This window comes from Aethina tumida, chromosome 1 (assembly GCF_024364675.1).
Source record: "Aethina tumida isolate Nest 87 chromosome 1, icAetTumi1.1, whole genome shotgun sequence".
Taxonomy (NCBI): domain Eukaryota; kingdom Metazoa; phylum Arthropoda; class Insecta; order Coleoptera; family Nitidulidae; genus Aethina; species Aethina tumida.
In genome coordinates this window covers 78,632,960-78,653,150 of record NC_065435.1, presented here as the reverse complement: position 1 = coordinate 78,653,150, position 20,191 = coordinate 78,632,960, and the positions used below count along the sequence as shown (strand labels likewise).

The 20,191-nt window shown below is 31.9% G+C and overlaps 1 protein-coding gene and 1 long non-coding RNA gene across 2 annotated transcripts; both read right to left on the bottom strand.

The window, feature by feature from the left end:
- Positions 1–273: 273 nt before the first annotated feature.
- On the bottom strand, positions 274–1,818 carry LOC109608990 (uncharacterized). Its single transcript, XR_002192339.2, has 2 exons — positions 1,619–1,818; positions 274–621 (listed from the first exon to the last, which is right to left on the bottom strand). It is a non-coding gene; the product is annotated as an uncharacterized LOC109608990 (long non-coding RNA).
- Positions 1,819–3,238: 1,420 nt separating this feature from the next.
- On the bottom strand, positions 3,239–20,191 carry LOC109608331 (guanine nucleotide-binding protein subunit gamma-e). Its single transcript, XM_020024752.2, has 3 exons — positions 20,092–20,191; positions 16,838–17,119; positions 3,239–5,015 (listed from the first exon to the last, which is right to left on the bottom strand). Exons 2-3 carry the CDS (start codon positions 16,948–16,950, stop codon positions 4,910–4,912), a joined length of 219 nt encoding a protein of 72 aa, XP_019880311.1. The 5' UTR covers positions 16,951–17,119; positions 20,092–20,191; the 3' UTR covers positions 3,239–4,909.

Here is a 20,191-nt window from a genome sequence, read left to right as displayed (position 1 = left end):
TTATTATTAAATGTTAAAAATAATAAAAGAATATTGTCATTAAAAACTTTCACATGAATTCACATTTTGTGATTGACAAATAATTTAAATAAATTTTGTTCGATTTACATAACAAGCCACACAATAACACCATATTTAAATGAATGAATGAGTGTAAGTCTTCCTATTTTCTCTTGATCTTTGTCAAACGGTAGAAATTCATTCAAATAAATACACATACACAAATAATTAAAAAAGGACTACAAAGCCCAAAACTCCAGTGAAAGCCACACAAAATATTCAAATAATTTATTAAGAATACATAGTTTTATATAATTTATACACACTCATCACAAACACTGGCATATCTATATAATTGTTATTTATATTATCGTGTCATCCCCCATTTCAATATCCTTGTTAGATACGTTTATTTTCTCTGGCCGTCTTCTCCTCCTGCTTCAGTCTGTTGATCGCGTGCACGGACCCGAACAAGACTTTCGCCGTGACCTGTACGCTCTTCTGTTTGTTGCCCGAGGGATGATTTCTGTCGGATATGTTGCTGTTCACTGGGGCCGGATACGTGTTGTTGTTCGCATCCCTCAACGTGCACGATTTACAATTGTCTGGCATTTTGATCAGCTATCAAAAAAAAAAAATACTTATTTTTATTACGGTTTGTTGGTAAGAACCAACTGTAAATTGTTGAAAATTATTCGGGTCGTTAACATTTTTTACATTTTTATGGTTGTTTAATTTCGGGCAACATTTACTTTTGTGTATTGAATGCCTAATTTGGGTTCGACCCTGAAATTTGCATCGATGTAATTATTTTATTATAAGATTTTCAGTAAATTGTGGTTTGAGCTATTTTTACATTTTTCAAACCAAAATTGCATAAAATCATCTCAATTAAATAATTAAAGTAATATCTGCAATGATATTTTTTTAATTGATGTACATTACCCTACTAATATTACTTAAATTAACGATCAGTATTTACAATTTTTACTTTTAATTACCTTATTAGTAGTGTTTGTCTTAACAACAACCAATCAATTTTTAAGTTTTACTAGAAAATATTGAAAAATGTCGGTATATTAATCAAATTATTATATTGTTTTTCAAATACGATATGGATAAAAAAATAAATTAAATAATTACAGTAATCGTAATATTTATAAAATTTTAATGTGTATATTAAATTATGTGGAACGATAGGGTGGTTTAGAAAATATTATTTACAGTATTTGTAATTTTAATATATGTACCTCAATATAAACTCTGTGATAACTAATTGGTTATTAATATTTTAAGGTAATAATAGATGTTATTGACAAAACATTTATTACTATGTATGTTTTAAATGCCAAGTAAACTATCGCAATTGAACGAAAACTTATCTATTCTATTACGAATACTCAATTAATACGATCAAACAATGAACCGATTAGCATAAAACTGCATTTTGCATGTTGGTAACAAACTTTCTCTCTTCGTGTCTTCATAAAATATTTGGGTCAATTGGAAAAACGACCTTAACTAAACACACCCCGTGAATCAGTATTACCCTCCAAAAAGAAAAAAACAAAAAAAAAAAATAGTTTGAAAACTAATAAAAAAATATATAACAACTTACCAATTTAGTCACACCATGACCAGCAGGTACCAAAATGCAATCACAAACCTTTCGGAAGGAAAAGGGTAGAACCACAGGCACAAACGTGATTGCTAACCGCACAAACCGACGTTTACGGACTGTGTGTATGTGTTTGTGTATGTATAGGTTAAATTGCTATATTGGTACATCGACACACTGACTGAGTGAACTAAAAGCAGGTGGAGTTGGTACCTATTAGCACAGACTGCGTAAAACACAGTTGCCAAACTTAACGGGTACCGCCGCAGCATTATTTTTCTCTAGATGCAATCTTCATATTTGTGGTTTGGAACTTAGCACAGCCTTTATTGGCAGTGGTGCCAAACAATTTATTAAAGTTAACGTGCACGTTTATCTTGGTGGTACCTACCTAATTAAAAAGAAATTTTTTAGTTTGGCTTAAATTAGGATGGTTTTAGGAAAAGCAAATGCTGGGACTTTTTTCAAAACCAACTAAACATTTTTTCTGAATTTTTTTGGTGCTTGGATGTTGTAGATGGCACATGGGTATTTTTCTGAGTTCACAGAAAGTGAACGAAAGTGCACAAAATATTTCAGTCCCCAACAATTGTGTATCCAGCAAGACTAGTCAACGTTGCAAGTACTTGTGCAGGATTCAAGCACTCTCTCCGGATGGTATTGATGGCTGATATTAAAATGCCCACAATAATTTCCATTTGGGTGAAAGGTTCAAGTGTACGAGGTGCAATCGCCTTGCACTGGTTAACCGTAACATGACGAAGTAGGTGACAAAGATTAGAATGGTTTTCGATGGTACGATATCTTCTCATGGTTATTTCGACGCGGTCGTACGTTCCGGCATGAATAATGCAGGTGAACGAGACGCACGCGGATGGGAAATGTGTGTCATTAGGTGAGGTCTGGTCCTCGTTGATTCTATACGAGGAAATATCTTAATGTTATTGATTGGGCATTGATATAATTTATAACATTATTATTTTTAAAGAAAATATGAAAAATTGGATATTTTATCCTAAAAATAAAATAAAATTACTATTTAAAATGTTGCCATTCACAATTTTAACGCCCAAGAGAAACGACTTTCTAATAAATTTTAAAATTTTTCGAAAGTCAACGGATATTAGAGAATTACGTTCAAAGGACATTTACCTACATATTTTATAAAACAAATAATTTTAAAAGACAACTTAAATACTTAAAGTGAACAATATTAAGAAGAAACTTTTGTACTAACAAACAATTATAAAACATTAATGGTGGTTTTGTAAAAAGAAAAAGAAACACAAATCAACAGGTATTTAAAAAGGTGACATTTATAATTCTAAATATTCAAGAAAATGACCTTTTAATAATTTGGTATATATGTATCTTGAAAACGGTTGTGACGTAAATTCAGATTGCCACGACTATAAATTTTAAAGCTCTATTCTTTCAACGAACTGAGAGTAAAAATGTAAATAAAATAAATAGTTTCATTGTACCACACATATACAGGTTTATTTTATTTAAATATAATTTAATTTTTGTTGATATGTATATAACATATGTTAAACATTTATATCGACTTGAAATAGATATATCTATTACTTAATTATTCTACGAATAAAACACAATAAGTAATAATTTTACTATAATTTATTATCTCAATATACGACAATACAATTTAAAATGACAAGATTTAATTGAAGTATTCTTAGAGTACTTATAATTAAAAAATAAATAATCGAAAAAGTAGTTATTTATAAAAAAATCAGCCCAAACATACATTTCGTCTAGATCGGTTGGCTGGAATGCGATTAATCCCAGTAAAATTGTCAAATCCTTTTCATCATCAATATTGTTATGTTTAACATGTTTTGTAACTATTAGTAAATATTAACCTATAGATAAATACTTTTATTTTTATTACTTTTAAACCTATTATCTCCGATTTAACGATTTCATGTCTAATACAAAATGCAGCGATAAATATAATTCAATGCGATACTAATCTATGATCATTACTTTTATAATTATCATCTAAAATCTAAAATATAATTTAATTCAATATATATGTATATATTCAATATATATATATATATATATATATATATATATGTATATATGTATATATATTTATATATATTTAGCAACGATAAACGTTTTTAAGCTGTAATATTTAAATAGTTTGTAAACGATCCCACAGAACCACATACTAAACTGTGGAAGTCTTAAGTTTATACTATTTTATTTAAAGCGTGTTTAAAAAGCTTTCTAAATGAAACTTGTTTAAGTTAAATATTGAGTTAAAAGTTCATTCCGATGTTAAAATTAGTCATGACAGTCACCTATCTCTCTTAATTTTATCCGTTGATTTTTAAATTTATATTTTAGGGGATGTTTCAATATAAAATGGGATCTTGTATTGAAACACCGGAGACGTAATCATTTTATTAGAACGTTTTCATCTAAACGTAATTATTTTAGTTCAATTTTATACTGCCAGACTCTAAAATTTGTTAAAACCAACACTGGATGAATTGCAGCTTTTCGAACAGTACAAAGTAGGATGTTGATTGGAAGTTGCTGTTTATTATTGTGCTGTTCAAAATCTGTACAATTGCATTGAATGTTGAAATCAAAATTTTTGAAAAAACGTAAATCCTAATGTTGTTGTGTCACAGTCGGGTTTAAATAATCTGGGCTGATTTTTCCTTAGTTAAGTACCAGTTAAGATATTGACTAGACTAAGACCTAAAAAACCATAAACGATGGCTGAGTCGAATAACAAATAAACGTATCCCGAATCTGCACTCGAAACTAACGAAGCTGATACAAGGGAACCAAGTGGAGTTTATCCACATACAGATGGAATGGTAGTGTGATAGGCTTGGGTGGATAATTCCGGTACTTCGTTCACCATGTACCGCGTACGTCAATTTCAAGTGAAAATGGGGGAGAATTTCGCGCAGCTACCACAAATACCCGGTCGTGATGACTGCCCGAAACCAGAACCCATACGAAAGGAACGATGATTGTATCAGTTGTTCTTAAAAATTTTCATTTACGTACACACAAAATATGAGTATATTTAAACTACATAACAATTGTATCAACAATGTTTGTCAAAAATACTTTGACCGTGTTCAGAGGAAGAATGAATGCACACCTAATGTATTTGAGGAGCTGCGGCCCCGCCTTCTGGTATAGGTCGACGTTTTCGTACATCAAACTGTCGAAATTAACGTAAACGAAGATCAGGAACGGAAACGAAATTATGAAGAAACTTAAGAAGATCTGCAGAATATTCTACATGATGACGCATTTGCCTTTCTCCGCCCACGGATTGTTCTTCTTGTCGGGCGCGTGGATCAGCGGGTCGTTCTTCTCGTTCTCGTCCACGTACTCTCGCATCCTAAAACAATCAATTTTATTATTTTTATTTTTCACATAAAACCAATACAACATATTGCTTTTAGATAAGATTACAACAGAAAACGTTCATTTCATAAAATATAAACAACCGTGATAAATATTCTTATCAAGTTTATAAAATTAGTAGTGCTAAAATACATTTTTAATTAATTTGACATTCTCCTTTAATTATTTCCAATTTTCATCCAGAAAACATTCATGACAGTCTGCACCTAATTCCAGGATCGCATTTCCGTCTAATTAAGCGGAATAATACGATTGACTCGTTAAAACGTAGACGATAAGCACTAATTGCACAGCTTTCATCTTTCAGTTCGTATAATTATAAGTTTATGAGAGTTTGGAACTTCAGTCGATTTCCATAATTACTGTACAGAAACAGAAACTAAACTAAACAGCGTCATCTGGACTTGAGTTAAATGGTCCATTTAACTAACATATTGTGTCGTTTCAAGTAGATAGAATCTTTTTATACGACAATATATTGTTCCGTTACGTAGAATTCCGTGATTAAATTGTTACAATTTCGTGTTTGTCACGTGGTTGTTGAAATTTTAAACTCGCAATTTTGGGCCGCACTATTAAAACCGCCAGTGTTAATGAACAAAGTCTCCTATGAATTATTTATGACATTTAAGAGATTACATTCGCATCCCCTTTTGCACGAATTCAAATCAGGGCCGCAAAACTCCCTAAATACCCCGGAATTAGGTGGTTACCATGTCTAGACATGAAAAATCCAATCAACCGTCTTCAGTCCGCCTTAACGGATCCAAATCCAATTCCGACAAATGTCACGGCCGAATCAGTGCAATTCACACATCCACGTGTGTATAAATCGAATGTAACGACACATTCGATAAATCAGCGAACACAAAAAACGGATAGTATACACGTTATTTGCAGCCGTGTATCCCCCCGGTTTTATGGGTTTCGTTCCATTTTCCCAGACGCTCCCGACACTCCGTTAAACCGGGACTCGATTAAATATATCGGGATGTTGCATTATTCATGTACCTTGCATGGACTTATTGCGATTAATATTTATGGGACGGAATTGGGGATGTGCAATCCAATCTAGTGCCACATTAATTTTGTTTCTTCACCGATATGGTATACAAATTTTTAAAGAGTTGATTTAACATTAAAACATCTATGATGTGTAAAATCGACATTATATACCAAAAAAAGAATTATCTGTACGACATCTCTTAGACTGTGGCATAAGCAGAGACCCGTAAAGGTCTTGTATTGTAAATATGTTAAAACGGGCAAAATTTCAGATTACCGGAGAATGCATACATTAATAGAGACATTAACGATTTTTTTTTATGCAAAATTGGCGCAATATGTGTATTAAAATTCCTACTGAAAATGAAAGACCCGCATTTCATAAATTTTGATGAAGCATCGAACATATTGAAACAACAGGAAATATGATTTGTAATTTACTTTTTTAGCGAAAAGAATTAACAGCGAATAATTTTATAAATTGCTTTTGAAATTGTGCAGTTTTCCACGTGGTAATATTGGCATTCTGTCTAAAGTAATAAAAAATCTATTGGAAATGACATTGTATTTGCATGTTGCAATTACACTTTTCGATTGTATTTGTTTGGTTAATTAATTTTGCATATTTAAGTAATTAATTTACGTCGAACATTAATTGTATGCTATCATTAAATTGGTGTTTATATAGAATAGTTTAAAATGCGTTGTTTCATTCAAAATTTACTCCCGTTTTTAAGGATTAATAGATGGGCTGAAAAGTAACCTCCTTGAGAATGAAACAATTTTTTTTCATTTTATTGAATTTAGTCCGAAAAGTTATTTTCGGGAAAGTCTGCAAAATACTCCTCCGTGAGCTAAATATTTTATTGATGAGCCATCTTTTGAGGTTTGGAAAGAGATAATAGTCCGATGGAGTTAAATCTGGCAAATGAGGTGGATGGGGAAGCAATTGGAGCCTTAAATCGATGCTCTTGTGTGCCGGCGCATTGTCTTACAAAAACAATTTTTTTTTTCGCCTTATGTGAGGCCGTTTCGTAGCGATTTCGGCCTTCAATCGCTCCAGTAATGCGCAGTAATACTCTCTGTTGATGGTTTTTCCTTTTTCCATCGGAGAACCCGCCGCTACAGACTTCATCGGCAGTCGAGTTTCGCCCACCATGAAACTCTCGAAACCAATATTTCAGGGTGTAATCTGAAGTAGCATTAGCTCCATAATATTTATCCAACTTCTTTCCTGAGCCGTTTTACCTCTCAAAAAATAATGTTTTATGGGAGAACGAAAATCATGATGGTAAACACGTAACCAAAAATCAGCTGTTAATACAAAACTAAGTGCTTTATCGCGCTGAAATTTGACACGTCGGTCTAAATATGAATGGACTGACTATAAGGGAATAAAATTGTTTTATGAATGTTAAATAAAATAAATACATACAATACAGTAATAAATTTATTCAATTTAAATTTGTATTTATTGTATGTATTATGAAAATTAAAATGATTCGTCTCAGTAATCATTTTATACTGCGTGCAAAAAAAACGCAACACCTAAGTATAACTGATTTATTCCAATTTTTTTTGAGAAAAATATTAACCTATTACAAAAAATAAATTGATTAAAAAATTAAACAATAACCTTAAAGCATAAATGGGCTCTTAAAGCTAATAATGAATCGGACCCCTCTTTGACTACTTTGAAACTCATTGACGCGTGATGGCATCGATCTAATTTCAAACGCACTGAATCTGACACCCCATCACAACCCACACATGTTCGATTGGGAAAAGATCTGGAGATCTGGGTGGCTTCTAGGAAGTTTAAAGCATTCCTGGCAATATGTGAACGGGTATTATCTTGCTGAAAAATTAGTCGGAGATCTCTTCCGCATATTATTGAGACGTCATATTGACTTTAATGAAAACTAAAAGTGACCTGCTACCATAAGTAATAGCACCCCATACCATTTGTTGAGAACATGCCTCTCCACAGCAGAACGAGGTTCACGTCTTTCTCCACGCCGCCGTTTTACTAATGCATGACCATCGTGCATGGCCAGCAAAATTGTGATTCATTAGTAAACACAATGTAAATCCATTTCTCTTCCCACTGGTGACGTTCCATACACCAGTCACTATGTAGACGCCTATGATTTGATGTTATAGGTAAGACCAAAAAGACCTTATACGGAAGTAAACAGATTGAATACTAATGACCTACCTTCATCGACAAAAAATTCATCAGCAATCATCCACGTTGAACTCATCCTGTCCCTTAGGGTTAATAATCTAAGACGACGGTACTGTGGCTTTGTGGTGGCTTGGGGTCTTCCGAAATCTAACATATTATTACTACCTCTTCTACTCTCTTCACACTATCATTGCTAATACCGCATCACAATACACACATTTCTGTTCAAATGCCGCGCTATTTCTCGAAATGAGATTCCTGCTCAATGCAGGACCAGTATTCTACCTCCATCAAACTCGCTTAATTGACTAAAATTATCTCTGGTACTCTGTTTATACAGTCGAACTTCGATAACTCAAACTATGGTTTGCCACAAAAAATCGATTTATCAAGACTCGAGACGAGTTATTATAAAGTACATATATAGAAAGACATTAGATATTACAAAAGATAGTGCTAAAGTACTCTACTTATCAAAGATAATATTTTGAAACCTATACAATATGTAATACATAATACAATCAATAGTATTATTATTAATATTATTATGTATTATATTATGTAAAGTTTTTATTTTCATTTTCAAAAAAAAGCTGCGAATCAACCATTTCAGAATAGCCATTGCCATTCTAGCGTGTTGTTTTTAAGATATTTATAGTTCAGTCATTATAGAGAGTTCACTTCAGAAATCGAGATACCCAGCTATAAACTCGTATAAACTATTTTAAAATCCCAGTCAAAAAATCAATTTTTTGTAAATATCTCGTTTCCTATGGGTTTTACGCTACTTGTATTTCGTATCAATATTGTAGAGAATTAAATTCTCTACAACTTATGTTTTAAATATTTTTTCATACACGGCTAGAGTATCATTTGAGATCAATTGGTAGTCATAAATACATAATTATCATTTTTTTTAATAATTATATTCAATCATTTTTGCTTACTTATCTATTTTTAATTTTCATTTCCTCACATATAGTATTTGTAGCATGCATAGCATAGACCCATTTACACAAAACACTTTCTTTTGTACTTCGACCACGAAGACTTTGTTCATTTACCATATCTGTCCATGTACCAGAATTGAATTTTTCTGTTCGTTTCACGGTGAAAAATCCATTTTTAAAGTTCTCAAAAGTTTGTTGATCCATTGTTTTTCCAACTTCATTAACTTCATCATTCATCTTGAAGATATAAGTTTGCTGATTTTGCATATAAGAAGTGACCACTGGCGTGAAAATACGGCAACATTTTGCGCACTGCATCAGGATGTTCTTTAAAAAGCCCAAGTCTTTCAACGCGAACAAAATCAAGTGCTATTGAAACCATTTCGAAATATCGCACCCATAATTGTGCTGTTGGAGCTTTTAATTCATCCGGTTGGTTCAGAAATGTCGCAGGAAAAAGGGTTGAGCTACTTATACACCCTTCTATGTTTTCGTACGAAACATCTTAAGAAGTTATTTGCTGACCCAAAGTACCATTTCCAATTTTCATATCTTCAAAAATTATCATTTATAATGCAAGTCGTAATAATATATGTCCTCTGCTTCTCGAGCAATTTGTCAACAGAATTCTTTGCATATATTTCACAAAGAGCTTCCTTGAGTCCACTTCCGTCCATTATGTACCCAATTTTTCCAAGAAAAGATATTAGCATATGAAATCCTCCTAATTTTACTATTGTACATAATGGTGACTTGGCATTTGATGCAGCTACCATTTCACGTGTTTTACAGTAGAGGGGTTGATCAAAACGTCATTTTTTGTCCATGTGACTTAGCAATATCGTGAGCGCAATGTAAAGTTGTGAAAATAGTGTCTACTAACAGAATTATCAATAAAAGGAAGTAACATAACATGAGATGTTGAAAAGTTCTTGTTATTTTTAGTGAGTTGTTTAAGATAACCATTCCACCCTGGCAACGATGCAATATCTCTTCACTTTGCATACAGCCACAAAAAATCAACTCCGTTAATGTTTTTTACTGTATCCAGGTACGACTGGTTTTTCATAAACCTGAAGTGGTATGGCTGCGAACTCTTTCGCATTTGATGCATTTTTGTATCCATTCATCGTAGGGTACACCATTTTTTGAGTTACTCTCCATAACATGAAGAGTATTGTTACTATCAAGAGTGTGGACATTTACATCAGCATTGTCTCCAACATATTGTACAAGTCCACCAGACTCTGATGATAATAGTAAAAAATGATAATTATATATTTAGCAATAATTTATAAACTTTATAATACATATCATGTGTGAATTTTGAGACAAGTTTTGGGATGTCAAAATATATGTTTATACGAGTTTATAACTGGATATCTCGATTTCCGAGATATTCACCTAATTTTGACTAAGATGACTGGACTATTAATTAGAAAAACCATTTGGAATTAGTAAAATGTACTTCCATATAGAATTTAAGATGTTGTATCATGTAAATACCAAAAAGTAAATTGTAGGAGGATAATTGGTCTTAGAATTGTTGCCGACAAGGAATGCCGTTCGTGTATAAGACAAGTTATCAAGATATTCGAATAATCTAAGTTAAGTTATCAAGTAAAAATTACACATAATATTATATTTAGCCTAGACGCGATTGCCAACCAATTTGCTTCGAGTTATCAAACAATTATTTTCAGAATACAATCTTTCTTTTTTTAATTATTTATTTTATTTTTAACAAGAATGAAATAGTGACTTAAACACAACATAAAATATATCAACAACTTCAGTGTCTGATATGAAATTCTCTCAGCATTCTGCAGTAAAAACCGCATCAGGTTGATTTGGTATTCAGGATGGCGCACTCCTGTAATGTGTTTCCTGAATTTATCCGTTTGCCCAGAACTATAGTTTATCATTTTCCAACCCCCAGGACGACGCTTTGAAACGCGAGCGAAAAAATCTACTGCAAACAGAATCCTATATGAGCACAAAACAAACAAGTGTCCAGACAAAAGAATATACATACATATATGTGTATATAGGTCCGGACTCGTCGCAATTAAAAACACCATTTTCAAATCGATCCGCAATACTTTTTCGTCAATTATCGCACAATTGTAAACGGGGACAATTTGACGTGTGTTTATAATTGATCGATTTCTGTGTTAAAACTGAAAATAAATCAGCAATGTGGAATGTTATCTCCGGGACAGCTGTAAGGCATTTCCAATATCGGTGATTTATGCCATTCAATTTTACTTTATTGTGCTCCAGCAAACAATGTATGCATGTGTGGAAAATCTAACTATTCCGCTTTTCATTGTCGTTTTTTTACATAGATTTGTTCGTTTCGTGTTGCAATAATTTTATCTTGAATACAAATAAAATAGAAAATATAAAAACGTTTTTCCTAGTGTGACACAAAATTATCTTACATAGACAACCCAGATTGCAACAAAAGAGGTCGACGATCTACATCATCCGTTTTCTACATACCCAACACCCCCGAAAGCCCTCTTCCATTACATCGCATAATATTCCCTTGCCTGTTAATTTCGTTTCGAACGTAGCCTTTCTAAAAAGCTTCGGATAATGCTATTAGCTTCTGGAGGGCTTTTGTACTACGTACAAGACTTGATGCTTTGTTGAGGCACCCACTTTTTTGTCCTACATGGAATAAACGTTTAATATCCGACTGTAAACTTGTCTCTTGCATTTACTTCGGGTGCGTTATGTTGATTTACGTTGTTTCTGTCTCGCTGAAACCACTCGGAAACATTTCCAGAATTCCGGGAGGAAAACATATTCCAGAAATGCTCTATCGTGGAACATGGAAAAATATGTGTGTGAAACTTAAATTAATTGAATCGTAGAGACACGATAAGCGTGATAAATCGTTTCGTTTTCAACTCGGAGAGGTTGATGAATGTTTCGCTCTCCGAGATTATTTAATTTTCTGACAAACTAATAAATGAGCTGAAAAGGGAACTTTATTCAAACGAAACGTTCAGTTAGTTTTATTTAGAGAATTTGGAATTGAAGGGTTTTTGTCTTGTTGGTCAGTGTTTGTTCGAGTTATCGATTGGTAGTTTTGTCTTAAGTTTTTAAGGAAAGAGATTCGTTACGGTTTCCGGGGATACTTTTTAAGTTAGTGCACGTTGAAGTTAGTGTGTAACTTTCGCAAAATTTCAATAAAACGATAACTGAATGGGGAAGTTTTAATCGAATAAAAACAGTTACTACTAATTCTTGAAACAACTCAAAAGTTGTCCGTATAAAAATACGGAATAGAAAGGGGTTAGGCAGTGGCAATGTAATTGTAATGTAGTAGTTTTACATTCTTGTATAATTTTCTTTGAATACTCTTCTGATTCTTATTTATCTCTTTGATTTTCTGAATTTCAAATATTCTACTTAAATTTTATTATTAATGGTTGCAAACGGTACAAGCAAATAATCTAAAAAACCATAAAACTTTTATGTAACATTTCGTTATGAACGCAATAAAAATAACTTATGACTCAGACATAAACCTTCATAAAAATCTAAAAATGTTGATTTCACAATCATAATAAACTAAAGATTGAAATTGTACGGTTTAAACATCTGTATAGAATGGCAGAAAACGATTTCAAATTACGGTAAATAAGGGCGGGGTGGATTTTATTAAGCGAAGATTAAAAAGGTCACCGACAAGTCCTGTTATACGAAAAAAGTGAATTATTCCAAACTGTCGAGTCTAGGGCGATTCGATTTATTATCCAGCAAATCGTTCATCAATTACCGTTCAAACTTTATTCGGACGAATATTATTAATGGCAAATATATTATCCGAATTGTACCTAAAATATCGTTAGTACAAATTTATTATTAGAACTTGAACGAATGATTATCAAGTTTAGGTGCTAAATGATAGATCGTCACAGCAGAAAAACACTACATCATAATTTCAATTTCTATTTGCCATTATTGTTACGGGTAGATACAAGATTTTCTAGAACAAGTTGTTTAAGTTCTGGTTCTAGAGAAACCATAAAAAATAAAATAAATAGTTAATAGTCAAAAACTTCTACGGATACTTCATCAAGGGAAGGATTAAGTTCATGCAAAGAAATTAAAATTCTGAGTTTAAAGGCTATCCAAACTCGTTTCACGTCTCGATAATTGTTTCTTATTTGCAGTCGTCAGTTCGCAGCAGTTTAAGACAAATAAGCCGTCTCGCAAAACAACCCAAAACCTCGACGGTTAATTTAATACGCCCCCGCTCTTTTTATCAAATTAAATCCTTGTTTGCTGTTTTAGGAGTTAGGAAAATATTTCGTAGGTGAACGTAGAGTATCGATTGGTAGTGGTCGTCCAAGTAGGGAATGATCTGATTACTAACCCCGGGCTAATGCCACTTGACATTGTAGGTGTGAGTAGTGAACACAATGAGGCGAAACGCCACCGGCGAAATTTATAAAGGGGATTTCGCCTGAGCACGTAATTTGTTGGAGAAGTGTTTCGGCAAATATTGGAGAACTGAAGACAAAGGAAATGGAAATGGAGTGAAATTGGGGGTAGTTCACATGTAGACACAATTAGACGAAAAATCAGAGCTTCATCAAAGGTGGATGGATCGTCCATCAACCGTCGACAAATTGACTTCTTGCTCGTTCCGCATTCCCACCACTTTCATCTCGGAATATGATAGAGGCGGATGAGAAGGTGGGTCGTGAAATATTTAAAACGTTTACGTCCAGAAGTAACTCTTCTCATCGTCATCGCCATCCATCTGCATATTTCGTGTAAAATACAACAAACATTAATTCCTTACGCTCTGTTTTAGCTCACTCACAAATCACTTCAGACAGCTCGTTACCCACTTTCGAAACTACATTCGCATCAAATTTGCATATGGCGCTAAGAGACCCTGTCCGTTTAATTTTACTGGTTTTATTGAAATAAAATAGCGTTCTTCCGGAAATTGTTTATGAACAATTGATTAATAGGAAATGGATTCGCTCACCTGGAAGACTATGTTATTATGTTAATTTCAAGGTGACAAGCCGTTTTTGTTTGAGCTATTTCCTCGTTTATAAATGTGATTTGCAATAAACATTTTGTAATTATTCATCTGTAAAAATTGTTCATCCTCCAGAGAATCAAAAACATTTTAAAATAGCATCAGACCAAGGATATTCCTTTCAAAACTTATAAATGGGAAAGCTCTTTTGTTTGATGTTTAAAAGTTGTGAATGATTTTGGTTTAGAATAGTATTCTGGCATGTTTTTTCATGCAAACGATGTTTTATGAAGCTTTCTGCTCTGTAATGGGCAAATAGTCCAGTCATCTTAGTCAAAATTAGGTGAATATCTTGGAAATTGAGACACCCAGCTATAAACTCGTATAAACTTATATTTTGAGATAAGTTTTGGGATGATAAAATATAAGTTTATACGTGTTTATAGGTGGATATCTCAATTTCCGAAGAGAACTCCTTATAATGACTGGACTAGTCCAGTCATCTTAGTCAAAATTAGGTGAATATCTTGGAAATCGAGATACCTAGCAATAAATTCGTATAAACTTATAAACTTATATTTTGACATCCCAAAACTTGTCTCAAAATATAAGTTTATACGAGTTTATAGCTGGGTATCTCGATTTCCGAAGAGAACTCCCTATAATGACTGGACTAAAACAATTACAAGAATTAATACTACATGTAATATCAATGTTTTAATTTGTAGAAAAACAGCAATAACATAATAATGGTATTGATCGCAGACAAGGGACACATTTCTTTGTTTCATGTATCATGTACGTGTCAATCCTTAAATCTTTTACCGTTTTCCAAGTATTACCGGAATTAACAGAATGTTGAATTGTCGTCGACTGAAAATTGCATAAGGGAAAACTGCCGGATCAATACGAAATTAGACGACGAAAGGACATGGCACCATCCCTCATTTCGTCAGTTGATTTTCCAAGTGCCTCTTACGTTTCCTTCGTCCAAGCAAAAGAATGGCAGAAGTGCATTCGTAAAAATTAGTGTCCCGCGTCGGAGCCTCTCTTTTATTTATCAATTTAATTCAGTCATGATTTGATTTACAATGAGCCAACAACATGCAACTGTGCGTGCCTATTTGTATTTATAAAAGAAAATGAAAAAAATCCATTTTCATAGCGATGTTTCGTGTTAAGGAAACGTAATTAAAAAAAGCAAAAGGATTTTCCTAGGCGAATATTTGCATAGATAAAACTAACATATGCACGGATAAATTGATAAAGTAATCAGAAGTGCAGCGCCACTTCCTGGATAAATAATTCGATGAGTAGTAGCCAAGCAAACACGACGACATATTAACATGATCTGATTTATTTCGACAAGAAATGTGGTAAACTATGATCAAACATTATGGTATTAGTGATGATTTCAGATTATTGGTTTTATTTAAGCAACACATCAATAAAAGCCCTTAAAAGAATTATGGGTTTACAATAAAACGTAGGAGAAATGTTTCCTAGTCTAGTGTCAATAATATTAACCGATTCCGCTGGAGTTTTCCTCTCATTTTAACTTTAAGCTAACATAGTTTAAGGCGGAAAGTTGGCTACATTTGACTTGCATTAATTCTAGTAAATATTTATTACTCGCAGCGTCGAATGGAAACATTAAATTCATTTAGAGCGCGACGTTTATCCCGCTTCGAAACTCCGATAATAATTTATTACGTTACGTTGAGTTCAGGCTCGGATAAATCATGGCTAATGGTTTCCAACTTTAAAGTCGTGCGGAAAAAAATGCTAATATTTGTTCTGTAAACATTGCTTTGAAACGCATCACCATCATTAATATAATTGGAAAGATTTTTTCCTTGATACGTAAGAATTTCTCTTTAAAGATCTAATTACTTTAAAATAAATTCACGTATAAAAAATTCATTAAATTAGCTTTGAAGTTTAAACATAATAACAGTAATGTAGAACGAAAAACAAGTTAATTAAATATAATTCTGATCATAAACAAAAACAAAATGAAACGAAACTCGGGGAAAATTGATAAAACAACCACCACCACCACATCCGACTTAGGAACCACCGAAAGTGATTCACGAATACAACACATCTGAGTAAAGAACGTGCGTTGTGCATAATTAGTGAAGCCCCACAATGAATGAATTGTGAAAAGGGCACCGAGTGAATATCACCGAGGGCTGAATGGGGTCGATCACCGACGCTGATGGGGGAGCGAAATTTACTATGTTGTGAGGGTGGATGTCCCATTTCATTTTGTTAACACTAACAGTAAGTTTTAATGATTCACAATGTTCCGCTTAACGTAATTTTTTTACTGGTGACGTCTGTTATAATTTTAGTTATATAAATTACAGTAACATTGCTGGTGTTGATTTTATGAACAACGATTTTTATAAGAAAACACTAAATTAAATAACACGAATCTAAAATTATCCCAAAAACAGCGTGAGAATCCAAAAATAGCAGCAACTGAGCCGCTAGTGGTTAAAACATAACGCATCGCGCATTCGATCGCGTGCTGCGAGTCAACGCAACGAAATCTCCCGCATTTTTAGACACAAAAAAGGGCAGAAGGAGAAAGGAAAAATTTCAGTATAAAAAATATGAACGGTTTTACTCACGCTGCGATAGACTTGGAGAGAGGCCAGCGTTCCATCGAGGCCTGGTACTTCATGTTCTCGATCTGCTTTTTCAGAGCATCCTTGTCCATGGTTGCCAACGTACTGGCGTCCATTCGGGGTGCGGTTTCGGCGTCGGCCGACACGCAGGCGTCGAATTACAATTCCGCAGGAAGCCGCTGGATGCCGCTGTGTGTAGCGACGCTGGATTTAAACGTTTGACAGGTTGATGTGATGGATTACCGCCGGCTTTTTATGCTGACTGTCAGATATGTTATGATTGTCCTGTAATCATAATAAGTATTTAATTATGTTTTTAGTTTATAAAATTTTCAAATTCTAAAAATTATAACAATTATATTTCACTTTTTTGATAGATATTCAGATAACAGACAGGTTTTAATTGATGATTATTTATCTTACGTAAATCCTAGGAATTATAGCAGTTATATGTCATTTTATAGATAATTTTTGTCCGATATATTACTCATTTTGTAACATTTTGTATTTTATGACAACCCAGTACTATTTATTATTTCAAAAGAATTTTTCTCATATCAATTGATGATATTTTTAATATCACCTTTAACACATTATTTAATTTCCCTGATAGATTTTTATATGTTTGTGCTAATTTTTATAATATAATATATAACAAATATTTAATACTATTTATTATTATTATTATATTTTTTTATTTTATTTAATATTAATAGAAATATTAATAAAATCAATAAACAATAATTGGATATTATATTTCTTGTTTTATTATATATAACAAATATTTAATACGTTTTTTATTGTGATAATTACATTTTTATTTTTCAGATAATTATATGAGAATTAATAAAATTTAGTAAATGAAGTTAAATTTATTATCTGCAAACTTTTTTTATTATATTATTAATTATGTAGCTACTATATTTCAGTTTTCGATCGAAATTTTATGCAGAAATATTAATAAAATCAATAAACAAATTTATTTTATTTATTTAAATTTAGTAAATGAAGTTAAATTTATTATCTGCAAACTTTTTTTAATATATTATTAATTATGTGGTTATTATGTTTTAGATTTCGAACGAAATTTTATGTAGAACTATTAATAAAATCAATAAACAATGATTGAATGTTATATTTATTTATATATTATGTATAAAAAATATTTAATACGTTTTTTATTGTGATAATTAAATTTTATTTTTCAGATAATTATATGAGAATTAATGAAATTTAGTAAATTAAATTAAATTTATTATCTGAAAACTTTTTTATTATATTATTAATTATGGGGTTATTATGTTTTATTTTCGAACGAAATTTTATGCAGAAATATTAATAAAATCAATAAACATTGATTGAATATTATATTTATTGTTTATAAGTTTAATAATAACATTGGTTACATGGAAATATTTGTAATATATGTGGTCACAGTTAATATGAATTTAAATAAATAGATTTTTTTAAAAGGCCATGGGACGATAAGAATACCTAGTCGGCCCGAGAAAGGTATCGGGTTCATAATTTCAGAAAATGTTGGTACTCATATCTCCATGTGTTACCTTTTCAGAATAAATCAAAAAATACAGAAAATCAATAAAAAGTTTTCCCAGCACAGGATATGTTTTGGGGCATGATAGTAGCTTCTAGGAAAAAAATAAGAGCTATATCTGTTCATAAGAACCTTAAAACAACGAGGTTATTTTCTTAATTTTGATTTTTAAACCATATTACGATAACGATAAAAATATGAAACTATTTTTTTTTGAATTCCTCATTCAATTTTCGATGAAACTATGAACTTCGAGATTTTTTTTAAACGGTACGTCACATTGAAAAATGTTAAAAATCGATTTTCTGCTCAAAAATCGATTTCTTTTTATGAATTAACTCTTGAAATGATAAAATACAGAGCTTTTGCGATTAATAGGAACACTCATATAAAAATAATTGTTTTTCATATATGGACTCTAATCATTATTATAAACTTTATTTCTAACTATAATAATTAAATCAGTATAAAATACTATTGTTTATATAATTCAACTATGTTTTAGAGAATTTAAACTTTCCTTTGACTTTAAAGTTCTGTATTTTATCATTTCAAGAGTTAAATCATAAAAAGAAATTGATTTCTGAGCAAAAAATCGATTTTTAATTTTTTTCAATGTGATATACCGTTTTAAAAAAATCTAGAAGTTCATACTTTAACTATGTTTTAGAGAATTTAAACTTTCCTTTAACTTTAAAGTTATGTATTTTATCATTTTAAGAGTTAAATCATAAAAAGAAATCGATTTCTGAACAAAAAATCGATTTTTATTTTTTTTCAATGTGACGTACCGTTTTAAAAAATACCCGAAGCTCATAATTTCATCGAAAATTGAATGAGGAATCCAAAAAAAAAAGTTGCATATTTTTATCGTTATCGTAACATGGTTAAAAATCAAAATTAAGAAAGTAACCTCGTTTTTTTAAGGTTCTTATGAACAAATATAGCTTTCATTTTTTTCGTAGAAGCTACCATCGTGCCCCAAAACATATCCGGTATTTAGATCAATCGATTCACAAGGTGCTCGGAATAACAATTTTTACTGATTTTCAGTATTTTTTGATTTATTCTGAAACGGTAACAGATAAAGATCTGAAACTTGCATCATCGAAGCATCTTATGAGTATCAACATTTCCTGAAATTATGAGCTCGATATCTTTCAGGGGCCGATTCGGTATTCTTATTGTCCCATGGCCTTTTTTTATCAGTATATAAAATTAATGTTAGTATTCACATTTGCATATCAGTTCAAACATGAAAAACCATAACAAAGTACCTTTGTAATCCACAGTAGTTAAAATATGTAATTTCTTAAGAAAAATAGCACAAAACTAACCTTGTGTTTCAAGTAGCAAACGACCAAAAGATAAACTGTCTCCTAATCGTTCGTTATTCGACAAAAACAAATATTGAATGCACATCGAATGTTAATTGCCGAGAATGTCGTGGACCTTTGCACTAATATTTAATAATTTTGACCTTAACCCACGCATTAGCATTATGTGCACGTGGTAAAAATCATTGTGTTTACTAACGAGAAAATCAACAAACACTTCAACATTTGCACAAAATGATTAGTCCACTATCACACGGTCATAAATAATTTATGCTGTTTCGTGGATATGGATATGTGAACTAGTTATGTACGTGCAAATTTTTGTCACGTGATTCCGGTTTTCTAATTCCTGTACACTTGCCTACCTGTTCAATTTTCGATGCTCTTAGAGTCCTAGTTGTTAAAATCGCTGCACTGAGTTAAACTGTTCGTAGTTGTTCACTGCTTGGAGATTGTATTAAACTA